Here is a 23,489-nt window from a genome sequence, read left to right as displayed (position 1 = left end):
GTCACACCAGCCCTCTGCATGTTCTCCTTCCCTACATCCATGATCCTCCTCTGGGCTGATCTTTTCCTCCTGCCTGGCAGCTTCATCTTTATCATCCTCTGTCCAGGATATCCACTCTCCCTCCTTTGCACATGTGCAAACCACCTCATCTCTCTGACTCTGAGCTGTCCCTCTGTTGGACTCATTTCCTGTACTTCTTTCATCACAGCAGCTCTCACTACCAGCTTATAAACCAAAATCACCCTGCTTACACTCACTTCTATACCTCTCTTGTGCTCTTCCGCCTCGTTTCCTCTGCTCATTGCGGCTTCGCTGTTCCACCTATCACCCTCCCATTCACACACAGGTATTCTCTCTTGTTCTTGACTTTTATTCCGCTTCTCTCCGGTGCATACCTCCACCTGCTCCTTGTACATGTCCTGCACCTCTCTCACACACAGTCACTCCTGACTTCCTCATGCAGGATCACACTGCATGAGGACACTCATCTCCTCTCCAAGACACGGTGAAAATCCTTCTCCATCAACACCTCTTGAGTGCTCCTTCTCAGCATGAAGCCAAAACATCACAAAGACAGTTAAATGAATTAAATCAGAGATAGAGTCACTGTCCATGTTTTATTGGTTTACAAGCAGACATTCTCGGGTGTTGTGACTATACCCAAACCATCATGGTGTGTGTGTGTGTGTGTGTGTGTGTGTGTGTGTGTCTTGCATTCAGACATTGACGTTTCGCTGACGTAATTTGATGACCTATCGTTTCCCTCTACCTACGCGTTTCTGCTGGGCAGTGCTGGTTTATATAGTCAGTGTATATTTTTCAGTCGTTAATAAAATGACATATAATTACAAAATATTCAGAAAAAAAAATCCAAGTCATCTAAAATATCAATTAGTTTTAAGTGTTCAAAAATATTGAAACAATTTAACATCGCTCAGTTACCAAACTTATAAAAGCAGCACAGGTGTGACGCTGTAAAGTGTCATCATCATCATCGTCGTCGTTATTATTTCTGAGCAGACACTCGGGCTTTGCCCACGGGGCTTCCTCGCTCCCCGGCTCGTTGCTGCATATTCATTGAAAAGCACCGGGACTTCTAGGTTTACGGCAGAGCGCGTCCGTGCGCGTGGTGGTGGGAGCGAGAGCAAGATGGCGGCGCTGAAGGAGGAGCAGTGTTACGGACTGTCCTGTGGAAGAGTGAGCAACGGCAGCAATGTCTCCGTGTTTCACGTCAAACTCACTGACAGCGCGCTGAAGGCGTTCGAAGCCTACCAGAGCAGCAGGGTAAGCGGCGCCTTTTCGGTTCCGTGCCGTCCCGGTCGGCTCCCGAAGTCCGTGCTGGCGGCTGTGACAGGCGGAGGGAGGTCGGTCCCCGCTCCGCCTGCCTTCACGCTGAGGTCCACGGCCGGTTCGGTTTGATGAGTGTGTAGTTTAGCGAGCCCCGGCTGTGGCGGGGTGCTCGGTGGGTTTTCCGTGTTTTTGTAGCTACACCCAGACACCCCTCACTCCAGCCCGGTGCCACTGGACCCGCAGCCCGCTTACTTCATCGCGTTGGGCTGCTTGTTTCAGCCTCTCTGTGTAAACTTGGTATCGGCCACTTGTCTTGCTTAAACACGTCTTTTATAACGTAAAAGAATTATCAGTGAAAATTAGTCATTTATGGCGCGTGTACAGATGTTTCCAGAAAGTTTGGTACCCCTGTCATTTCTCTCTTTCTGTTTTTTTGGGGGGAAGGGGGGAAGGGGGGGAGGAGGGCAACCCTTGCTAGCTAAACTAGCCACCAAACTGCCCACACATGAGGCTATCTGGTGCCGTCGGCTATCTGAGCCCTGTCCGCTCACTTTAAGCTGTTACCTCTCTCAAAGCCTTGGCTCGGCTGTGAATACTTTGGAAAAGTACTCGGTATTCATGCGAAACATGGGCATTTTTTTTACCCAACCCCCCCTTCTCACATCCAGTAAATGCTCATCATGTTCAGTTTACAGCTTTAGACATTGTCTGAAGTTACTGGACACTAGATTCAGCTCGTGGGTTTCTGGTTTCTGGGTTGCTTTTTGCTCTTACTCGGCTTCTTGTGTCCACAGCTTTAAGTCTGATGGTGGCCATCTAACGTTTCAGCTTCTATAAATATTTGACAGGGAAAAGCTGACAGGCCAGGAGGAAAGGGCCTTATCTCCAGCTTCAGTAGCTGTGTACAGCAGGACTGCAGCTGACAATCCACAACAGTAAACTGTGACAGGTAACTGGGTGGCCACTAGTTGTAGGAAGAGGTCTGCCTAATCAAATACAAGGCACATGGAAGGAATGAGCATTAGAAGGTATCTGTGATGGTTATATTAGGAAATGATGATCATTTAGGACTTTGGTGTTGTGATTTAGAGATCTGTTAGCAGTGCATTTGTCCACGATTTTATCAAAACACATGCCATGTGAGCTTTCTTACGTTACCCGCTGAAAACGTGCCATACCGATTGTCCACTGTTGTTACCAGCCTGACTGCTTCCCATGAAAACTTTCATCATCTGGCATCTGCCTCCAGTATTGTAGAACTGGATTCTTAATTTGACCACAACCTGAAGATGTGTTCACGTACTGCAGCTGCAGGTATTTTTAGCTCTCGTGAAGGTGGCAGAAACTTATTATTATCTCACAGATCTTAAGCTTTAGTGTTTAATCATGCCTTCCTGATATTTCACAGGGGTGCGGTTTAAAAAAACACAACTTTAGAGCTGAGAGTTCATTGTAGATATGAATATGTTAGATTAGTTGAGCAAATTGTTAAAACTGTGGAACACTTGGTATTTATTTGGCAGAAATGCTAATTTAACTGATTATTATGGTTATCGATGGGTGAACCTGACAGAAAATATCTGGCAATTTATTTGATTTTTAACTTTTTATCTGTCCGAGTGAATTAAACCATTAATCTAAGAAAATGCTCTCCTCACAGCTCCGTCTGTGTCCTGTGCCTGTTCCACGGTGGATGTCAAACTCTTCTGTTTGACAACCAAGCTGAATTTTCCACATGTATTTTTCCCAATAACATGACTCTGTAACCCACCAGTGGGGAGAACCGCTGCCCTTCTAGTACGTTTGTTGGCCAGATGAACATTATGGCAGTTTTCTATGAGCTGTGGGAGGTCACAGTGCCATTGCCTACTGATTTGGTAACACTGTCTTAACTGTGGGACTAGAAATTCCCTTAGGAGGCAGCTGGTCGTTGCTACCTCCAGAAATGGGCTCCAAACACTGAACTGGCAGAGCTTTGAGGATAAACTGCTGCCCAGTGCTCATCCAATCTGCAAAGACTCAAATTTGCATTAAACAACTCAGAGTACACAGGAAATTGGTCAGCTGGAAGTTTCTTTTGCTAACATGGATGTCAGAGGAATTGAAAACGTGTTTTACAGTCCAGAAGATGCTCTTCTGAAAGTGGCCCTTGAACTGACGTGCAGACGTGTTGCTAAACTCGTATAGCTCATTGTGAGCTTATCCTGACCTCTTTCCCTGTTATTTGACTTAACCCTTACTCACAGTTTGAATGACTGTGCTACTGACTAATCAGATGTGTGGACGATATAGAGAAGTGAGTGGTTTTGGAGTAGTAAGGTGATAGAAACTTTGCTGCCTCATTGTGGGGACGTTGGCTCTTGGCGGGCTCAACGGTTCACGATTCACATTCAAACTTTTTGTGTTGAGTGGCATCTCTGAGGTCGGCAGTTTCTGAGCACTTGCTTAGTTTTGGGATTGCAATATGCCAATAAGCACAGGACTGCAGAGGCAGTTAAGCACTGTTTTTATGACTTCAACAGGTTCATTGGACAGATGATGAGAGATTATTAAACCACCCATGTGACACAGAACAGTCCGGCATAGGTGTGCACGTGTGTCCTCTAAAGAAGATAAATCAGTCTTATAATGTTAGTAATGTAGGTGTCTGCTGTGTTAATTACACAAATGAGAGCTTTACATATTTAAAAGCACTGGAATGAAATCCAAACAAAGGCTAACACTGGGGCTCAGGAGCGGTGCTCTTCTTAGCTGAAGACCCCGTCTTCCTACGTTCACATGCCATAAATTGTGGTAAGAGTTGTTGGACTGACGTCAGTTTTGGGATTCTTATTTGCCTGTGGTTGGCTGTTATCCGTTTTCATTAGCTCATAAATACAAGAACTCTGCCTTCATTTGAATAAAAAGAAATCAACAGGATCATCTGAGACTGAAGCTATGTGCAGTTTACGCTCCCTTTGGTCCGTATGGTCTATCTCCGCTGTTGTTTCTCAGAAACATCCCTATCACTCATGCCACTGCCCCAAACCTGAGCCTAAATTGCCTTCAGTGTTGCTTTTTCCCCCCTTAGAGTTCCTGATTGTTCTAACATTGGCTGGCACCCAACTGCTGGGGTGAGCTGGAAGAGGAAGAGAGGTGAACTCTTAATTGTGTCATAGTGAAGTCACTACACGCTTTGCTTTGTGGGAGAGCAAGAAATTTTTAAAGGCTTATTGATCACATTCCTCTGTAAGCTAACAAAATACAAAACACGGGACCAGATGGAAAGCTGATTCAGTTCATTTAGATGCTGTATTAGTCTAATAAAGCATGTCTTGTTGCACTGCTGGCTGAATGAGACGTGACTGTCAGCTGGGGTTTTTTCTTGGTATGTCTGAGGACATGGTGAACTGGAGCTTCTGCTACGGGACTGCCAGCAGAGACTCACTCGCTCTTTTTTTTTTTTTTTTTTTTTTTCCTACCAGCTGTGACATAAGCAAGGAAATGAGTAAGGCTACCCGGCATCACTGAGCTGTAGGTTATGGAGAGTACAGATAAGTTTTTAATTATGTCTGTATGACTTTTATAGCACAGTACTAGAAACAACAGCTTGACTAGTGTGCTGAAATAGTACTTGAGGGTTTTTGTTTTTTTTTCCTATCTCAAAAGACAGTTTCAAATCTAAAACTTAACATGTCCATCCATCAAAGAGACAGCCTTTTGTTCAAAAGCCCCCATACAGGTGCGTGCTCTCTCACGCACACAGACCCACCTCACCCCTCTGTTTTGACAATAGAAATGCCCAATTGACCTTCGTCTTAACGACAAACTCACTTCTAATTCACTTTTACACCACTGTCATAAGGTGTAATGACTTGAAGACTTTCACACAGTATCTGCACAGGGAACCAAGCTTCATTCGGTAATGATAGATTTTACAAACATTTGGCATGACAATAACTTAAACCAGGAATACTGGTGAGGGGTAACTAGTCCCAGTGGCATTGACAAGTCATTTGTGTTGTAGTGAGAGGAAAAGAATGAATTTTGTATTCATGAGGACAAACATCAGTGCTGGCATCGGTCCCGTGATGATCTGTGGTCTGGATTTATGTGCAGTATATTCCACATTTTATTCGCTTGAAGTCCTGAACTTTATAAAGAGTTGTATGAGATGTGAGTGCGCTCCGTTAAATCTAGTTCTTTGTAACCTAAAGCGGCATTTGTCTGATACGTGTAACCGAAAGCATGTTTTGCCTTTAAAATTGTCAGGATAGAAAGTTGTTGAATTGCTTAAATTGTTGTCCAGAGCTTAAATTTCTTCTCTAGATAAAGAACTTTTGAATTTCTCCATCATAGGGGAAAAATTGACACCCTTTCTGTTGTTTTTCATCTGTAAGCATAAGTTTTAACGGTGACGAATTCTGAATTAAAGCACTTGTAACTAAGGAAGTTGTAAGTAAGCTGGGGGCTTGGCCACCTAACCCCGTCTCAGACCTTATGGGAACGGTAGGGAAGGTAACAGAACCTGGGTGGGGATTTTGTTGCATGAATCCAGTTGGCTAATGCCAGCGCTACGGTTATTTAAGGAATGCTTACTCCTCAGTTTCAGCAGAGCATGGGACACTGCAAGAGATGACCATAACCACTAAGGCCAAATACGACTCTAAATGTCATGGTGTTCCTGTGCCTTGTGGCAAGGTTACCACAAGTGACAATGTCTCCATGACCTGGTATGTCCTTTCCAAGAGCTCAGTCAGTGCATGGGTCATGGTTTGGTCTTTTAATTTTTAATCATACGTGGAGCATCATAAATGCTTAAAATAGGCACAAATGAGCAGTGTGACTGTGGCGCCAGAACAAATTATATGCACATTTGAGTTTTATTCACACATAACCTTCATTTTTAAAGGTGTTACTTCGCTCAGTGGGTTGTAGCGATAAAGAATAAATGCCCAGACGTAATACATGAAAGATTGCTTCATCAATTCAGAAAACCTGAATTAGGCTGGACCTTGAAGAAATATCTGCCAATTCAATGCAGGCTTTTCCATATTTGAAAAGACTGAGTTTGAAAGGAGATTCCTCTTTTATGTTCACGTCTATCCTTGTGTGTGTTTCTACCTCAGAAAGCGGGTTGGAACACACACAATGATTATTCTCGTGTTGGACCTCCGACACTGTTGGAGTAAGAAAACAGAATTTTTCCATCTGTAGGGTGTCAATGTAGCTTAACTACATACACTGGACAGTGTTTACACTTTGCATGTGCTAGCTCAAAGATCAGTTCACACAGATTAAAATTAACAGGCTTCACAGGTCGGTTGCACAAATGAGGTACATTCATTTCTTACACTTTTTTTTTTTTTAATTTAAATGAGTAGCTCTGAGCTACCTCCCACCATCATTGCTACTTCCCAAACTCAATATATTACTGTAAGATCACGGACAGATTACTTTTAAAAGCCAGGAAACGAAGAACAGTGCAAATGTGGTTTGCATGGCAGTGGTTAAGTTGTCACAAAGCTGTACGGAGGGTTGTCCAGCTGTTTTTGCTCTTCACCAATGATGCAGCATTATTAAAAACATGCAGGTATTTCATTGCCAGTAACACATTGTGGTGAATGTACTGCACGCAGATGTGGTCAAGATAGTGTGCTGAAGTTCAAACTGGGTGTACTACGTGTTACGCATAATACTACCTGAGTCCTACGCGTAACACGCAACGTGTACGGGCAATTTTGACAAATAAAGGATTAATTGATTGGATCAAAATGGGTGGAAAGGTGATTTAAGTGACTGTGAACATGGTTGCTGGTGCCAGATGGGCTGGTCTGAGTATTGTTGAATCTCTGCCACAAAGGCCTGTCTCAACGTAAAACACGGTACAAGCTAGTATTTGCAAGGTATACCAAATAAAGTGTCCAGTGAGTGTACAGCTGTGCATTTTCTAATTGAAGTATTGCAGTACCATGGTGATTTGCATAGCTGTCTTACTGTTGCTTGCATACATTTTCCCATGACACACAGAGTTGGAGGTGGACACCGCCGCCTGCTATGGCCGATATAGAAAACTGTCCATATGAGATGTGTTTGAAAAGTTCTGGTCCATAAAAAAAATCAAAAGCCTGAGATGATAAGTCTCTGGCTGCTAGGTTTAGAACTTTTGAAGTTCTATGAGATCCCCTCAAAACTGTGCATCTGCATTAATCCCTGGATTCCTGCTTGGAAATTGTAAAACTTCTCAAACAAAGCTGGAAGCCTGCCTCTCATCACCAGTAATGATCCATTGTACAAATTCAGGTCAGTGTGAAACAGAAGTTGAAGTTCGTGGTGAAATAGAGGTCACAGTCCAAGTGGTCATAAAAGGATTTCCAGGGATCTAAAAATATCACCCAGGCTGGAAAACTGTCAGGAAATGCCAGAGACGATGACCTTAAACATGAGAACGACCACGTTTTTACCATTTTCATTTTTGTAGACCTGTTCTCTGAACTCCCTGCACACTGGTACTATAATCACCGTTGGTTACATATTTCATAATGTTCAATTTGCAACACTATTATCATGAGATTTTATTAACTTACTGCAGGAAGCTCTCTTATTGCTACACTAGTAATCTCAGTATTTAAAAAAATCTAACATGTGGTTTGTTGCTGGCTGTATCAACATGGTGTGAGATGCGGCAACCAGTCTCTTCAGCACAGCCTGAGTGTTCATATTGTTGTACTAATTAAAAAGTCCAGCTACTACTAATGATCCTGTTTATTTAAAAAAAATCAAATCTTAGTTATCAGTCCAGGGAATTCAGCCCAGCTTAATGGTCTTAAGTGTGTAAAAAGTTTATAATGACAAATGAAACATTTTCTGCATAATTGGTAAACTTACTGTTTTGCCCATTTGCTTGTTTTTGCTCTTCTGGAGCCTCTGAATGCCTGCTGAGTCTCCACTTTCACATCACTTTTGTCAAGGCCTTAGAAGAAGAAGACTATTTGAAGAACTTCTATTAAGATCTTAAATGAGTTTAGTTTGTTTTGCTCACTTCAGTTTTCAGAGAAATGTCTCTCTTTGTGATGAGACTGCTTTCTGTTTTTATACTCAAGTTTTACATACATGTAGTAATTAAACAGAGAATAAAAGCTTAGGGTGACACAAGGCGTAGTCTTTTGTTTTGTTTTTAAATTGTTGTGCCATAAGCGTATGTTTAAAAAAACAAAACAAAAAAAACCTGTCAGATGCCATGTGCAGATTATGTGTGCACCATTTCTTTGTTGCAGGGGTAAAGTAATGCTTCAATTCAAGCACGCGATCAAAAGCTCTGCATCAAAAGATGGAAAACTTTAAACCCTTCAAAGGGTTTCCTTCTAGAGGTGAAGATCCTCTTACAGTAAATAGAACACAGAGTTAGCCCAATTATACGTGTGTGCTATTGTGCTGCTCATCTGCCACGTCTATTTTCAAGGTTTAGACACGCAAAAGAAGCACTGCAGAAATGCACGCACACTTCGTATTATGACTAGGAACACCCAGTACCAGTTTACCCCTGCAGAGTACATGGCACATAGTGCTCTTTCCACCTCTGAAATCCTAGACAGGTGGAGCACCTTAAAAGTGTGACAGTGATGCAACTAAACACCTGACAGTGTGGGTGCTGCAGTCATACCCATGGGGATTTAGTCCTGGCTATTCCTGTGCACATTCACAACCAAACAAAGACATGCCTTTACTTCCCCTGCAGTCTGCATTGTTGGAGAGTTGCACTTGTGTAACTAATCAAATTCACATAGTTTCTGGGTGGTAATTTCCTGTGTGCCATCTAGTTTTTGACCCTGTCACATTAATAGTCCAGAACCCCTTTAGATTGTTGTTATTAAGCTTTTAAAAAGATTGTGGCCAAGCAGGCTAATGATGTGTTTAATGAAATGTTTGGTAACTCTGAGCAAGGTTTGATTAGGAAATACCAAAATCTCACTAACAAGATCTTACAAGCTCAGGTCAGGGTTTACTGTTGTTTTTCCTTTTAGGGAGGACAATTGCAAATTATAAGCATGCCAAGGACTTCTCACTGAATAAATATCTGAACTGATCATTGACAAATTGGATAACTTCTGAGGATGCCTAATGCAGTCTAAAGCTGTGACGTCAATAAAAGGAGCTAAGCCTTCTTTACCCCAACTCTTAATTTGCAATTAACTTGATCTAATGTTTGGAAATCAGATTTGAAAAGATGTTTTTCATGAATTGTTTTTCACATAGTGTCTGCTACTCCCTAACTGTTGGATGTAAACATTGCATAATGTATGAGAGACTCCATTCTGACTGAGTAATACTCTGATGCAGTGCAAAACCGAGCTGTACTAAAATCAGGTGTGCCCCAGTTGAGGTTATAACATAAAAAGCGTTTGACCTCCTCCCCCTCCTCTTTCTTTAGAAATGAGCACATGTGGTTAGACTTGAACACTTTTCTGCAGTGACTGATGAGGTGTGAAGACGGGCAAAAGTAAGTCTGTGTCCTGCTTCTCTGCACGTCCAAAACAGAAGTGGCGGTAATGTGAAGTAGCACTCCGTTAGCTATGTATTGTGTTTGTGTTGTGGATGGGGATGTCGCTTCAAAGCTGGCCATCAATCGTACGTTACAGTTGAAAAGGACTCGTTCTACATACTTTTTGAAAATCAAGTTTTAAATCATCATTTGCTGTTTTTAGTACTATAGGGGGAAAATAAGCACTCAGAAGTTAAGCTTTCATTTTGACAGATTTTTAGTTTCTTCATTAGCTCTTTGGCACCAAGTCCCTGCTGATCCTCATTTCCTTGCTAGTAGGCACTGTGTGGGGACATCCGCATGCTCGGTCTGAGGCCAGGAGCTGTACTGTGTCCCCAAGGTTAGCTCTGTGGAACGTTCTGGGCTCAGGTCCCAGAGAATAGTGACATGTCAGCAGCCCATTCAAACGAACAGGCTGAGGGTAGCAGTATGTTAGCATTGCTGGGAGGGGGAGGGCATAGGGTGCTAAAACTGGTGCTGCGTTAAACATTGCAGGGGGGAGACCAGGGAGACTGGCTCCATGAAAGGTGTGGTGTCCCCGGATAGGCTGTGCTTTTTTTTTTTTTCTCTCTCTCTCTCTCTCTCTCTCTCTCTCTCTCTCTCTCTCTCTCTCTCTCTCTCTCTCTCTCTCTCTCTCTCTCTCTCTCTCTCTCTCTCTCTCTCTCTCTCTCTCTCTCTCTCTCTCTCTCTCTCTCTCTCTCTCTCTCTCTCTCTCTCTCTCTCTCTCTCTCTTCTTCCTTTCTTTTGGTTTCTAATATTATGAGTTTAGTACAGTATAAGCAGAGTTGCTTTGCCAGGATCACTTCGCTTCGTTCCCTTTGTTCCGCAACAAAGTCTTTAACTTCAAATAATAGAACTAGAGTCTCTGAGACACTGCTGCTTCAAGTAGCAGTCTTTCTTTTTTTACAGTGCATTATGTTTAACTAGTAAACAGTGAACACACAGCGAGGTTAAGCTAGGCTTTTAAAGCTGTTACCAGAAACCAGTTCTGGAAAGACTGCATTCTTTTTCCGGATTCAGTACAGTTCAGTTAAATAGCATCAAATCACAACAACAGTCACCTCAAGGCTCTTTATGTTGTAAGGTAAAGACCCTACAGTAATACAGAGACCCCAGCAATCAGGTGACCCATTATGAGCAAGCACTTGGCAACAGTGGGAAGGAAAAACTCCCTTTTAACAGGAAGAGCTCTTTGGCAGAACTGAACATGGCAGATGGCTGTCCGTCGGGAAGGTGCCACACATCACAACTTAATGCGTGCCCAGGCTGTTTTTCAGACGCCGTTGAATCTTACAGGAGTGGATGGATTCTTGAAAGAGTGGCTGCAGTTAAGGGAAGGGAAATTAAAGGGTGTGCCAAAAGGTATTTAACACACTTCTATTTTGGATCATCAGAACAGTTTCTTTGAGTCCAGCACTCCCAGCTGAGCTATTAAGCAATAATTATAAATCAGCTTTACAGCAGACTTGATGATCGTTTTAGCAGGGATAGTGTTATCCCTGCATGCACGCATGTGTGTGTGTCAAAACAAGCTAGAAACACACACACCAGGAGAGTTAGCAAAACCAGCTGAAGCCTCCAAAGTTCTGGCAGAAGGGTTTAGGCAGGATTTGCACAGCTTGTCTAGATTTCCTTCATAAAATGGAGAAAATTCCTTTACCAGAATTAAGAATTGTTTCCATTGAACTGCAGCTTTTTTTTTTCTTTCTTTTTTTCCTCAGAGGAGGCAGACCTTTATGCTGTTGAAATGTTGCTTGGGAGTTGTGTATAGTGTTTGACATCTGGATTACAGTGGATTACAGAAATGAATGGAAAAAGGCCCGGCTTTAGTTGAACGATTAAGTCATTCAGGAGGGTTCAGTACAGTTTAATGTTGCAGTTGATTATGCCCTTTAATTAATTAATTAATTGATTTTTAAATAGTTCTTTCAACCAATATTTATGCGGAAAAACAGTTAAGCTAATAAGGTCCATTAACTAATTTAATGGTTGTAGCATTTGTCTAAACCTGCTCCAAAGGTCCAGCATTTCTTGGAAGGAATTAAGGACGTTGCACAGGTGTGTGTGCTGTGATTGGACAGTGAGCGTTGCAGGAGTAATGTAAACCTTTTCAGGCACATGTCCAAGTATGCATGGGCGTGTCACAAGCCTAACATTAAAGGCATATAAGCCAGGTAGCACATAAGGGATCTTCGTAGCTGAAGTAACGTCACACACTGGTGATTTTCAAATGTCGAGCTGATTATTTCGCAATCGCCGTAGTTTAAATCCAGATCTGATGTGTAAAGGATAGAGCTGTGTGGCCACGCTGTAGAGGTCTGTCAAAGACGAGTTAACCATGCGCTAAAGCGTATCTGTCTGCTGTTTAGCTCTAAATAGGACAAAAAAATCCACAAAATGAACATTTTACAGTATTAAAGAAGACCTTTAAACTAGTGACTAACACCATAAAATCATTGGAGAGCTTTTACTGAGGTCACATGTGACACGAGGAAAAAATTTCCCACAATTTTATACAGATCGGTTTTGTATTTGAACTCTTTCAGTACCCTTCATGATGAGTTCGTCACCATGGTATATATCAAAATGTGGTTTGATGACCATCAGAATAGTTTGTGGGCTTTTCCAAAGGTAGTTGGATAGGCAGAGACCATCCTCACTAGCGTCTGAGGCATAGCCAATCAACTTTGTCCATAAGAAATATGCCAGAAACCACTCAGTTCAGAAAAGAGCTTCAAGAGTTCCTCCTAGTAGGCTTTTAATGGGTAGAGACGTGCAGTCGTTCTGCACCGGCCCTTATGCTAGAAATGTGGTCCATACTATTAAGGCCTGAAATTAAAAAATAAAATGAAATTTAAGTGAAACCACACAGAATAGCAACTCACTTATCTTTATATGCAAGTGCTGGATCTCTGGGTCAGGCTCAGGCAAGAATACACAGCATGTTGTGTCTTTAATAGGCTTACCCTCCCTTGAACTTTTTAGTACTCTCACTTGATCACATTTAATCCACTAAAGCAGCATCAGAAAAGCCAAAGTGCTGTTTAAATGTTTAACGGTACTTACAGTACCCACAGTACCTGTAATTGTGAGGCTGACGCCCCAAAACGGCTTCATCTGGAGCCACCGGCACTGTCAAAGGTCCAATTTAGGTTGAAGCAAACAGCTGATTGATTAATTTTGACTTTCTGTGCCGCTCCCTGCTTTGTCTTAGCGTCAGCACCAGATTTTTTTTAAGAATGCACGTGTATTATTATTATTATTCTTTCTCTTCTTCTTCCTAGCGGTTTATATCCCGCGACGCAGGGTCCGCTATCTTGCATGCCTTCCTCCACTTCTTCCTATCAAGGGGGTCTTCTGGTGTAACATTCACAGCCTTCATATCATCCTTGTGTTACGGGTTCGAAATTGAGGACGAGAGTAAAACAATGATGGTCCAGAAGAGGTCGGTCAAACAATTGATTTTAATGAATGCACGCAGCGTGGAGAGGTGCAAACTGCAAAACATCAGTTGTACATCTCTACCCAAAATACACTCTAGATTGCTTTTATCCCATCAGGGTATTGTAACGCCCCCTCTTGCGTTTACAGTCACATAATTTGCATGTACAGAACATTCATGTATTTTAAGAGATAACTGCAGACACAGAAGTTCCCCATCCATCCAAATATGGTGAAGATCTCAGGCCTTTGAGGTCCCCATGGACTGGACATCCTTTCGTCACCTGTATCTAAGCAAACTCAAATACCACAAGAAGCTGAATACATTCAGGCCTTTGCTCAGCTACTATTTTACTGTAACAATATACTCAGGCTATGGGTTATGATATATATATATATTAACTCAATCATTTTAAAGTAGTTATAACTGCACCTGTAATAAACATGTTAATATTTGATTATGATAACCCCTGTAATACTAATTATAACATAATGCCAACAGCTTCAATAAATGCTTTGATGAAATGATAATTAATGTAATGTTAAGGATGATGGTTATATACAGTTCAGCAGTGACCTAATTTCTTTAAATATTACAATTCCCTCTCTTGATGTCTCTCCAGAGACATCACCACACCATTTCCTTGTGTCACTCCTCGACCCATTCTGTCACCTCTACATCCATTAATGGCATCATGGGCCCCGAAACCACCATTCCCAGGTCCACTTCCTTCGCTCTGACCCTCTCTAGCCGTCCTCTGACTCAGCAAATCAAAAAACCACCTCATGTCCTCTAGGTGGTCCAGTAATAAAACACCAGCTCCCACTTGAAAACACTTCATGCTTAAGTGGTCTCTGCTCCTTTTCTGGGTCCCTCTCTAGTGGAAATCTTCTCCTGTAAGGGATAAAAAACAAACAGCCTCTCTCTGCTACACCTTACTAACCTACTGTGTTCATCTAAGGTTCCTGTCATTATTCAAAGTTGGTTCACAACATCATGTTCTGGGCTCTATCCATTATATTAACTTTACTTAATCTCAATACTCTTTATGTGTGTGAGCAACGCTTTTAGTTTTATTAAACACAGAGTAAACTACACACCATCCCCCTGTCAGCCTAAATCTCCGCTAAAAAGCACACTTCAAAGTTTTCTATCAGGATTTACGCCTCTTTTGGCCTCAAGCATATACATAACATGCAAAAGTTACTGTTAATGCCAGTTAGACAAGTTTCCATTATCTACAACATTTTGTTTCACCCGGCTCACCCTCACACATTTCCTGTTCACTTATTGCATATGTATCTTTAACACCTTTTACCTCAGTACTGGCTAAGCAGAAACAAAGCACCATGTATTCCACCTTTACCCTCCAAAATAAATCTATGTCATGTTTGTGTCTGTAAGCATGTTTTGCATTCATTCATTACACTCCACGCCATTCCTGCAAGTTAGGAGCTGTAAATTTAAAAGCTACATAAAGTCCAGGCCTTCGGCCTGGCCTATATTCAAATCATGTGTGTTTGTAAGCGTGCATGCAATTAACCTGCTATGTTCTCATCTTCCCTCAACATGTATCACCTGGACACTCTCGCCAGTGAAGCTTAAGACCCTTTGGACGGAACATCAACTCTAAACAAGCACAGTTATGCTTTGTGTCTGAAATAAACTCAACCTGTAAATAGAGACATCACTGTTATCACAAACATATTCAATACTATTAAAATAATACTGTACAACCTGTTATTAATGCAGGCATCATAAGACACATTATATGATAGCAATAAAAGAATCTCTAAATCCCAAATCCCAACAGGTCCTGTTTTTAAATCTTCCCTGACTTTCCCTTCAAGTTCTGCTTTCTTAGTACAATAATTAGGTCCTCCTAATCCCATTAAATCTGCCATATTGATTCCTTCATGTGTAAGTGTCAGATTTCGAGCATCTAAAACTTTACTCAGTCTCTGTTGTGCTAATGATGTCATAGTTAAAACCTGCAAGTTCACATAAGCCACCACACTATGTTAGTCAGAACTTTTAGTGAGTATTCTCTCCCTACATGTGCTGTTTCCTATATTATTTTGGCAACCCCTGCTGCATGCTGTGCCTTGCTTCTGTTGGACTCCACCTTATGTTAACCTACATAAGTACCTGTCTTAAAAGCGACCTCTGCACAGCTCAGACGCCAGTTGCAAGAGCTCTCTAACATTAGAATCATCAGCTGTGACTTATATAGTGTTATTTCGGTACTTTATACTTCACACATTTGAATGTTGTTTATATGGGGAGTTCCTCTTTTTGTGTCTATATTTATTAATATGCCTTGTGCACTAAAACTTCCTGTTTTTCAGTCTGGCTGAGCACCTGTTTGTGAGTAAAAGGTGGCCTTGCTCTACAAGCCAGCCTTCATTATTAAAGTACATAAAACAAGATAATAGGCAGGTTCATAATAAAAATATAGCTTTTGTTCCTAACACCAGTCCCCGTTTTTTCATTTCTCCCCTGAGAAATGAACTAATTCCTAGTTTATGACATTTAAGTTTACTTCAATACATTCCCATTTAATTTTTTATATAGCGCCAAATCACAACAAAAATTGCTTCAAGGTGCTTCATATATACAGAGAAAAACCCAACAATCTTGTGACCCCCTATTGAGCAAGCACTTTGGCAACAGTGTGAAGGAAAAACTCCCTTTTAACAGGAAGAAACCTCCAGCAGAACCATGCTCAGGTACGGGCAGCCATCTGCTGCAACCGCTTGGCGTCAGCTAACAGAGACTTTTGAAGAGAAATACTTAATATTTAATAATCCACATTTCACTATTTTATTCTTCGGTTCAAATTTTTATTCTGTATTGTTCTTTATTTGTTATTATTTATATTCAGATTGTTTATTGCTAGTCTTGGTTTGTTGTTGTCTGTTTGGGAGCTGACATAGTCTCTATGGATAAGCGTCTTTTGGTGGAGTAGCATCAGGAGAGAAGCTCCAGAGAGGCATCTTCCATGTTAAACACTAAAATATAACAAAAGAGATCTCCTCAACGTGTTGTATATTTTTAATGTTTCCTTATTATTTTGTCATAAAATAAATCAACCAAATAACTTAAGCTGTGCGACAGCACCGTGCGTTTACGCCAGGCTGTGAGCTGCCCTGAAGCTACACCCCCTTTTACCCCATTTAATTTCTCAATCTTACTTTAAACTATTCCTGACCTTCTCCTTCTCTCATCTGATCATCTCAAGTACGTCCTGTACCAAATTTGCTTCCTCTTTTCAAGTCCCACATTTAATTACAAGCTCTAACACATTTGCCCTATATGGCTATTCCGACGTGTTTCCTGTCAACTTAACAGAGTTATTCTCAAAACTCAGAGCTGAAGTTCCCCTTTCCTAAGTCTGTATGTTCTACAAGAGAGCAAGTCGGTAAACAAGTTTATCATCACAAAGGTTATTAGGTAAAGGTCACGTAGACATTTGCTTAGTAACCCTAAAAGAGCACATTTCATGTAGCTAATCGCATATATTAAGACCCCCCTTTTTGTGACACATCTCATGTGTTACAAACTCAAAATCCTTCACTCAGGTTAGGGAATTAAAAGAAAAGTTAATCATATCATATTAGGTATAGTTGCTCCGGGCCTTCAAACCTGTGTTTAAGGAATGAAATCAAATTAATCATCATGTCAAAATCCCTTCTTGGCTCCATCCACAGCCTGCATCCTTGAAACGTCCTATAAACAAAAGCCTGTATGTTAACTAGAACATCACCTTTTATACTCACTTTCTCCACTTATGATCCAACCTGTGTTATAAAGGAAAAGTTAAAACAGAACAATTATCAGTCATGTGTCCAACCTTAGTCCAGTCTTTTGTCAGTGTCCAGTCAGTCCAACCTATGGTCTGCCTGGTCCGTCCATTCACCTGTCCATTCCCACACATTCACTCACACGCATTAACATCGGGTATTGGTAGACTTCCGCACGAATAATCAGATTTTCCACTTTCAGCAAACTCAGTATATTTATATAATCATTTATTTTCCTTTTACTCGTTTCTAGGAAAATAGTTCTTTATACTTTTGGACTGGATTGGCTCGCTGCAATCCTCTTCGACAGGGACCCACAATCTGACCCATTGTAATTCGGAAAAGGTCACCTTACTTTTTGTTTTCCTGAGACTATTGTCGGCGCCGTTATTCATTGTTGTTTTTTGCAGGCCTGCTTAGAACAAAAATGAGAAAAAAGAGAGCTGAGTATTAGCTCATCAAAGTACAAAACAAAATCACCTGACAGGTTTTTTCTTTATAAGTGCACTGTTACAAAACCCCTTAAACATGTCCATGTTTATTAAAACTCCCTCTTTAAAAATAAAACAACAACCTCAAAAAATCTTCAACAATCTTAAATTTCAGCCATAGAACACACCCAAAACGTAAAAAGCTACACCGTTTCGTACACAATATCCCCCTTTAAGCACTTTACCAAACTCACATTCAACCAAACATATAAGCACGTTCTCACAATATGTCAACACTAATTTATATACCTCTTAATCAAATTTTCACCTCGTAACAGTCTACTTCTCCTCTAAGGTCTCAATCACACACACACACACACACAGGAAGCTCCTCTGTCGTCACTCACTCCCTTGTCATACAGCTTCGTTTCAGTTATTCCACAACTCTATTTTATCCAAGTGTGTTTTAAGTGTATTTTCTTCAACATTCACACTATTTTAACACTCATAAAATTAGCAAGCTCATTTAATTACATATGTTTGTGTTCTTAGCCAGGTTTTAATCACTATCTATGCATTACTCTTCACGAGCTTATCTCTGTAAGGTTAGTGCATTTTCTGTTTGTATGTGTGATTTTTATAAATGTTTATTCGTGATCTTTGTGATCTCGTAAATGTTTCTTTTGCAGTGTTTCAGACTCCTTTTTACAGGGTGTGTTTTCTCTCTCTGGCTCATCACTGGTCATTGTTAGTGGCATTTCCCCTTCGCCTGTACCCAGCGGCTTTACCCGTTGAAGTCCCGTCTCCTCCAGTGACTCCAAGGTCACTCCGGGACTTAGGTACAAGCAATCGTGACTGCGCCTTGCCTTAGGTCGTCCCAGGGTTTCGAGGTGGGATCTTACCCGTCATGGGCTGTCCAGCCTTCCATGCTCGCCTGATACAGGGGCCAACTGGGCAAGGGTGTTATCAGGTCTGGGGGACACACTGGTTCTGGAAATTAAAGGAGTGTAAACTGCTTTCTTTATTTCATGTGTGTATTAAACTTTCCAACAATAATTTCACATGTAACAGTTTGTGTACGTGCGTTTTCACTTCATTAATGTAATTGTTAGTTCATGTATTTATTTCTCTCGGTCTGTCTCTTTTCTAAAACCTGTAATTAATATAATTTTATTACTTTATTACTTTTCTTAAAACATGCATTCGCTTAATCTTCTTAGAATTTAAGGTCTGTCTATTTCTCTGGGTGCTCCCCTGACATCATCAGTCACACACACACCTTCCTCTCACACACACAGCAGCACAGTATTTCCTGTTTCTCTTTCCTGTTTCTACAAATTAATCAAACCCTTGTTTTTTCATATTTACAGTCTACAAACCCTCTTTAGTTTTACTAAGTCTTGGTCTAAAAACAATACACCCTTATTTCATGCACACCCTTTTAAATATTCCAAGTTTTTTGCATTTGTCAGTTTTTGTGACATCATTCACCCAATACTCTCATAATCGTCTCATACACACTGCCTTTTCTCTCAACCTCCCACTTTTCACTCATTCTACTATAAACCTCCCTAGTGTTATTATTACTTATTTACTATTTGGTACAAATCACACAGAGTCACTCAAATCAAATACTGACAGCATTCACACAGTTAAAATCACTCAAAATACGCTTTCCTAATGGTATTTTACAGGCATTGTTTTCAAACTCAGAAAGAGCAAATCAAATAATAACAATTTAAACCTCTAATCCTTCTCACAGCACACGCATAACTGGAAAAATAAAACACCACAGCCTTTATTTCTGAAGAGAGGTTACTACTGAAAGTAATATGTTAGTCTTAAGTATATACAATGCACTCCATATATATATATATATATAACTCAAAACTCAGTCAATTACTATACATCCACTACAGCACTCAAAACTTTATTTATAACCCTCTAATAAACATAAATGGCGTCTTAAACACACGCATTCAACAATGTTTGCAGCAGTGCTTGTGAAACCAACTGTGGTTTAAGCAGTTCACAGCTTCTTAATTTGCATTTTATTGCTTTCTAGGACATTCTAGTCTCTAATTCCTCTGTTTTCATGTTACAGCGTCTGTCACCAGCTCACTAGCTGTATTCAGACCTCCCGTTTGACACACACAACCACACACTCCCCCTAAAAACCCACAAAAAACTATCCCTAAAAACACACACAAGAACCCTTAAAAAACTTCATTCATTTATTTATTATTATTTTAAACCCTTAAGATGTTGTGCTGTGTTTCCTCTGTGCCAGCTGCAACCTATATTAACATAAAGCCAAACTGTAAACAAGTCTGTCAAATCTAACTATTTATATATTATCTGACTAACCGAAAAACCACTTACAATCTTCTAAAGTCCTCCTTAACCCAACAAACATCAAACGACTTACACCTATATGTATCACTCAAAGTCAACCACAGTACCTGATAAACACCAAATGTAACTGTGTATATTATCTCAAACTGAAACAAAACCCATCTAAAAATCCTAAAACATCTTAGTTTGATTAAATTATCTCAAATTCAATTTCAGTTCTCAGAACCCAAATAACGGTCCTAAGTATCAACAGTTTATGTATCCTATCTCAAAACCCCGCAAAAGTCATACAGTCATGGCAAGAAATAAAACTTTACTTACAATATTGTCATAAACAAAACCAGCGTCTTAAATACAGCCATCAGCAATGTCTAGCAGTCTCTATAAACTTCCTCATCCTCTATGCACCTCTCAGCTTCCTTATTTGCATTTTCACAGACACACTCTCAAAATAACCAGCCTGCTGCAGCGCCCGTGGCAGACACACCATATATACAAAAATACAAAGTATAACAACAAATTATAACACAGAGACGTCTTATAAAATATACAAATATGTACAAGGCCTTAAAGCGAACAACCTACCGAATTTAGAAAAATTTAACCTTAACGGTCCAACCGATAAACTCCCTGAGTTTTTTGTAATCAATTATAACCAGTCTCGGCCCCGGGCCGTGGTCAGATAACTAGTAATCTAAGACAATTTAAAAGCGGCAACCAACTATACTTCCCTGAAGTTATAATTGTACGTTACACGCCCGAAACCCGGTTTCTATCGACCAAAAAAGTGCAAAATACCGTCCCGGACGGTAAAGTGGTCCAACCACTGGCTATTTAGGAGCGTCGTTGTTCTCCACACTTGCCAAGTGAACTATCCCTCCCAGAGGAAAATGCCGAGCGTCCCCGACAAGTTGGAAGCGTCACCTTCCGACAAATGCACTTCTTAGAACATTCCCAATGTTCCGTTCTACAGAAATTTACTTATATTTTTAAAGACATCTTATTAAACCACCTCAACCGACTTTCTTCATGTCCCAGCCCAGCTGTATATTCAATCCTGACTGTATTACCATACACAGTTTTCAAATTACCTATATCCTAAATTCAGTAGTCCAACTACTGTAACTTTTCCTGTTTCCGTTACTTTTTACTTATTCATATTCAGTAGTCCAACTACTTTAACTTGTCCTTTACCTATTTCCGTTACTTTTACCTATTCCTATTTAGTAGTCCAACTACTTAAATCCTTGTAGCAGTCCAACTGCTTTTCCTTTAATCAGTACTGTCACTTAACCTTACATTATCATTACTTCAACTTCAATTCTCATGAGATTTTCACCAAAATCAAAACAGACCTTTACCAGTAATTTTCAGTGAGTAGACTTTCAATTTTGTAATCGTCAATCTGGCACAGTTTGGAAATAATTCAACAGGTAGTGCCTTACCTTTAGATAAGCCGGCTTATGTCAACTCACTTCGACCACTGACTCGCGTCTGCCTGTTTGAGCACCTTGGACCCTCTCAGTCTCAATCTCCACCTTTCTCCCCCTCAACCCTCGGCCAATGCACCAAATGTTACGGGTTCGAAATTGAGGACGAGAGTAAAACAATGATGGTCCAGAAGAGGTCGGTCAAACAATTGATTTTAATGAATGCACGCAGCGTGGAGAGGTGCAAACTGCAAAACATCAGTTGTACATCTCTACCCAAAATACACTCTAGATTGCTTTTATCCCATCAGGGTATTGTAACGCCCCCTCTTGCGTTTACAGTCACATAATTTGCATGTACAGAACATTCATGTATTTTAAGAGATAACTGCAGACACAGAAGTTCCCCATCCATCCAAATATGGTGAAGATCTCAGGCCTTTGAGGTCCCCATGGACTGGACATCCTTTCGTCACCTGTATCTAAGCAAACTCAAATACCACAAGAAGCTGAATACATTCAGGCCTTTGCTCAGCTACTATTTTACTGTAACAATATACTCAGGCTATGGGTTATGATATATATATATATTAACTCAATCATTTTAAAGTAGTTATAACTGCACCTGTAATAAACATGTTAATATTTGATTATGATAACCCCTGTAATACTAATTATAACATAATGCCAACAGCTTCAATAAATGCTTTGATGAAATGATAATTAATGTAATGTTAAGGATGATGGTTATATACAGTTCAGCAGTGACCTAATTTCTTTAAATATTACACTTGATTCGGTCCATCCAGCGAATGGACCGAATTTTTTTTCGTCTTCCTTGCGGCCTGTTTCCCTCCAGATCTAATTGGTGGGCTGTCTTTGCGATGGAATTTTTATCGCTACGGACAACATGGCCGTACCATCGGAGCCTCGCCTCTCGCATCTTGTCTGTGATCGGTGTCACTCCCCATTGTTTCCTGACATCTTCGTTCCTCACTCGGTCAAGTCGTGTGAGACCCAGAGGCCACCCGAGACCCAGAGGCCACCACGTGTAGTATTATTATTATTATTATTATTAATAATTTTTATTATTATTATTTTTTTAAATCCCCCAATAGGGCTGGGCCATATTATACCGTTCACGGTAATACCGGTATAATGTTAGGCAACGATAGGAAAATGAAATATCGCGATAGAATATGGGTCAAACGCGCATGCGCAGTGCCTTTGTTTTCATACGCACATGGCCGATTGTTGAGTGAAACGGATGAACCAGAATTGGTTTGTAAAAATGGTGCCACTTCAGTGATGTGGAACTGGTTTGGTGTTTGTCTGTCAGATACACAACAAAGCACATTTTTTTTGTAGAACATGCAAGCGGGCTGTCGTTATTGCCGTATTTGTCGGACTAAGGTGCTCGTAAATCTGGGAGTAATCTGGGTCCTAAACTCCCTCTGCTTCAGGTCCCAAAGTCAAACAAACACTGCAGCATCACTAAGAGTTAAAAACTGTCTAAATTCTTTCATCTTTAATAAAATGATCAGCATTGCTGCTTTACCAGGTGTAACTATGAAGTTTAAGATCCAGGCATACATGAAAACAGAATTTATTACATTTAACGGAGTTAGAGTTAGCAGGAAGCTAGCGGAAGTTAGCTCGCTAGTTTCGCTAGTTACCTAAGCATGATATAGCATGTTCTGACTGAGAGATTTCTGAAAAAATTCAAACGTACAGCTCTGCTATCACTTCCAACATAAATGAAGACAGGAAACTAAACAGCAGTGACGTTTGTAAGGTTACTGAAGTTGGGCTAGCTGGTATGTAATGATGTGCTACGTGATTGCTAGCGACACAGCTATGTTAGCATAACATAAACAGTGAATCTGGAGGAATCAAGGCTAACACTTTTCCACTCAATAAAAGTTAACGTGAAGTTTCCTGATGGTTAGAGACAAATGCAATCGCATAGCAGGATGCTGTAAACGGACCAAACTTTAGTCAGGAGAACAACTGAGATAATCCATCCACAATAGAAGGTTAGTCATTAATATACTGCAACAACATGGGAATAGAGCAGCTGTGATATAATACAACATTAATGAATCAATGGTACAGAAGTGGAGGAAGCAAGAAGAATGAGTTGAATAAAGTTTGATTTATCTGACTGCTTTGTTTCGCTTAATGTGCCTTATAATCCCGTGCACCTTATGATCCGAA

General features: G+C 40.6%; 1 protein-coding gene across 1 annotated transcript in view; it reads left to right on the top strand.

Annotated features, from left to right (window-relative positions):
- The first annotated feature begins 620 nt into the window (after positions 1-620).
- ell (elongation factor RNA polymerase II) overlaps positions 621-23,489 on the top strand; it is a 44,431-nt gene continuing 21,562 nt past the window's right edge. Inside the window, exon 1 of the mRNA XM_063465835.1 lies at positions 621-1,284. Coding sequence (XP_063321905.1) covers positions 1,150-1,284 — 135 coding nt within the window. The 5' untranslated portion in view covers positions 621-1,149. The remainder of the gene's footprint in view (positions 1,285-23,489) is intronic.

This window comes from Pelmatolapia mariae, linkage group LG23, assembly GCF_036321145.2.
Source record: "Pelmatolapia mariae isolate MD_Pm_ZW linkage group LG23, Pm_UMD_F_2, whole genome shotgun sequence".
Taxonomy (NCBI): domain Eukaryota; kingdom Metazoa; phylum Chordata; class Actinopteri; order Cichliformes; family Cichlidae; genus Pelmatolapia; species Pelmatolapia mariae.
Note: the sequence above shows the minus strand (reverse complement) of the source record. Positions and strands in the feature narration are given on the sequence as shown.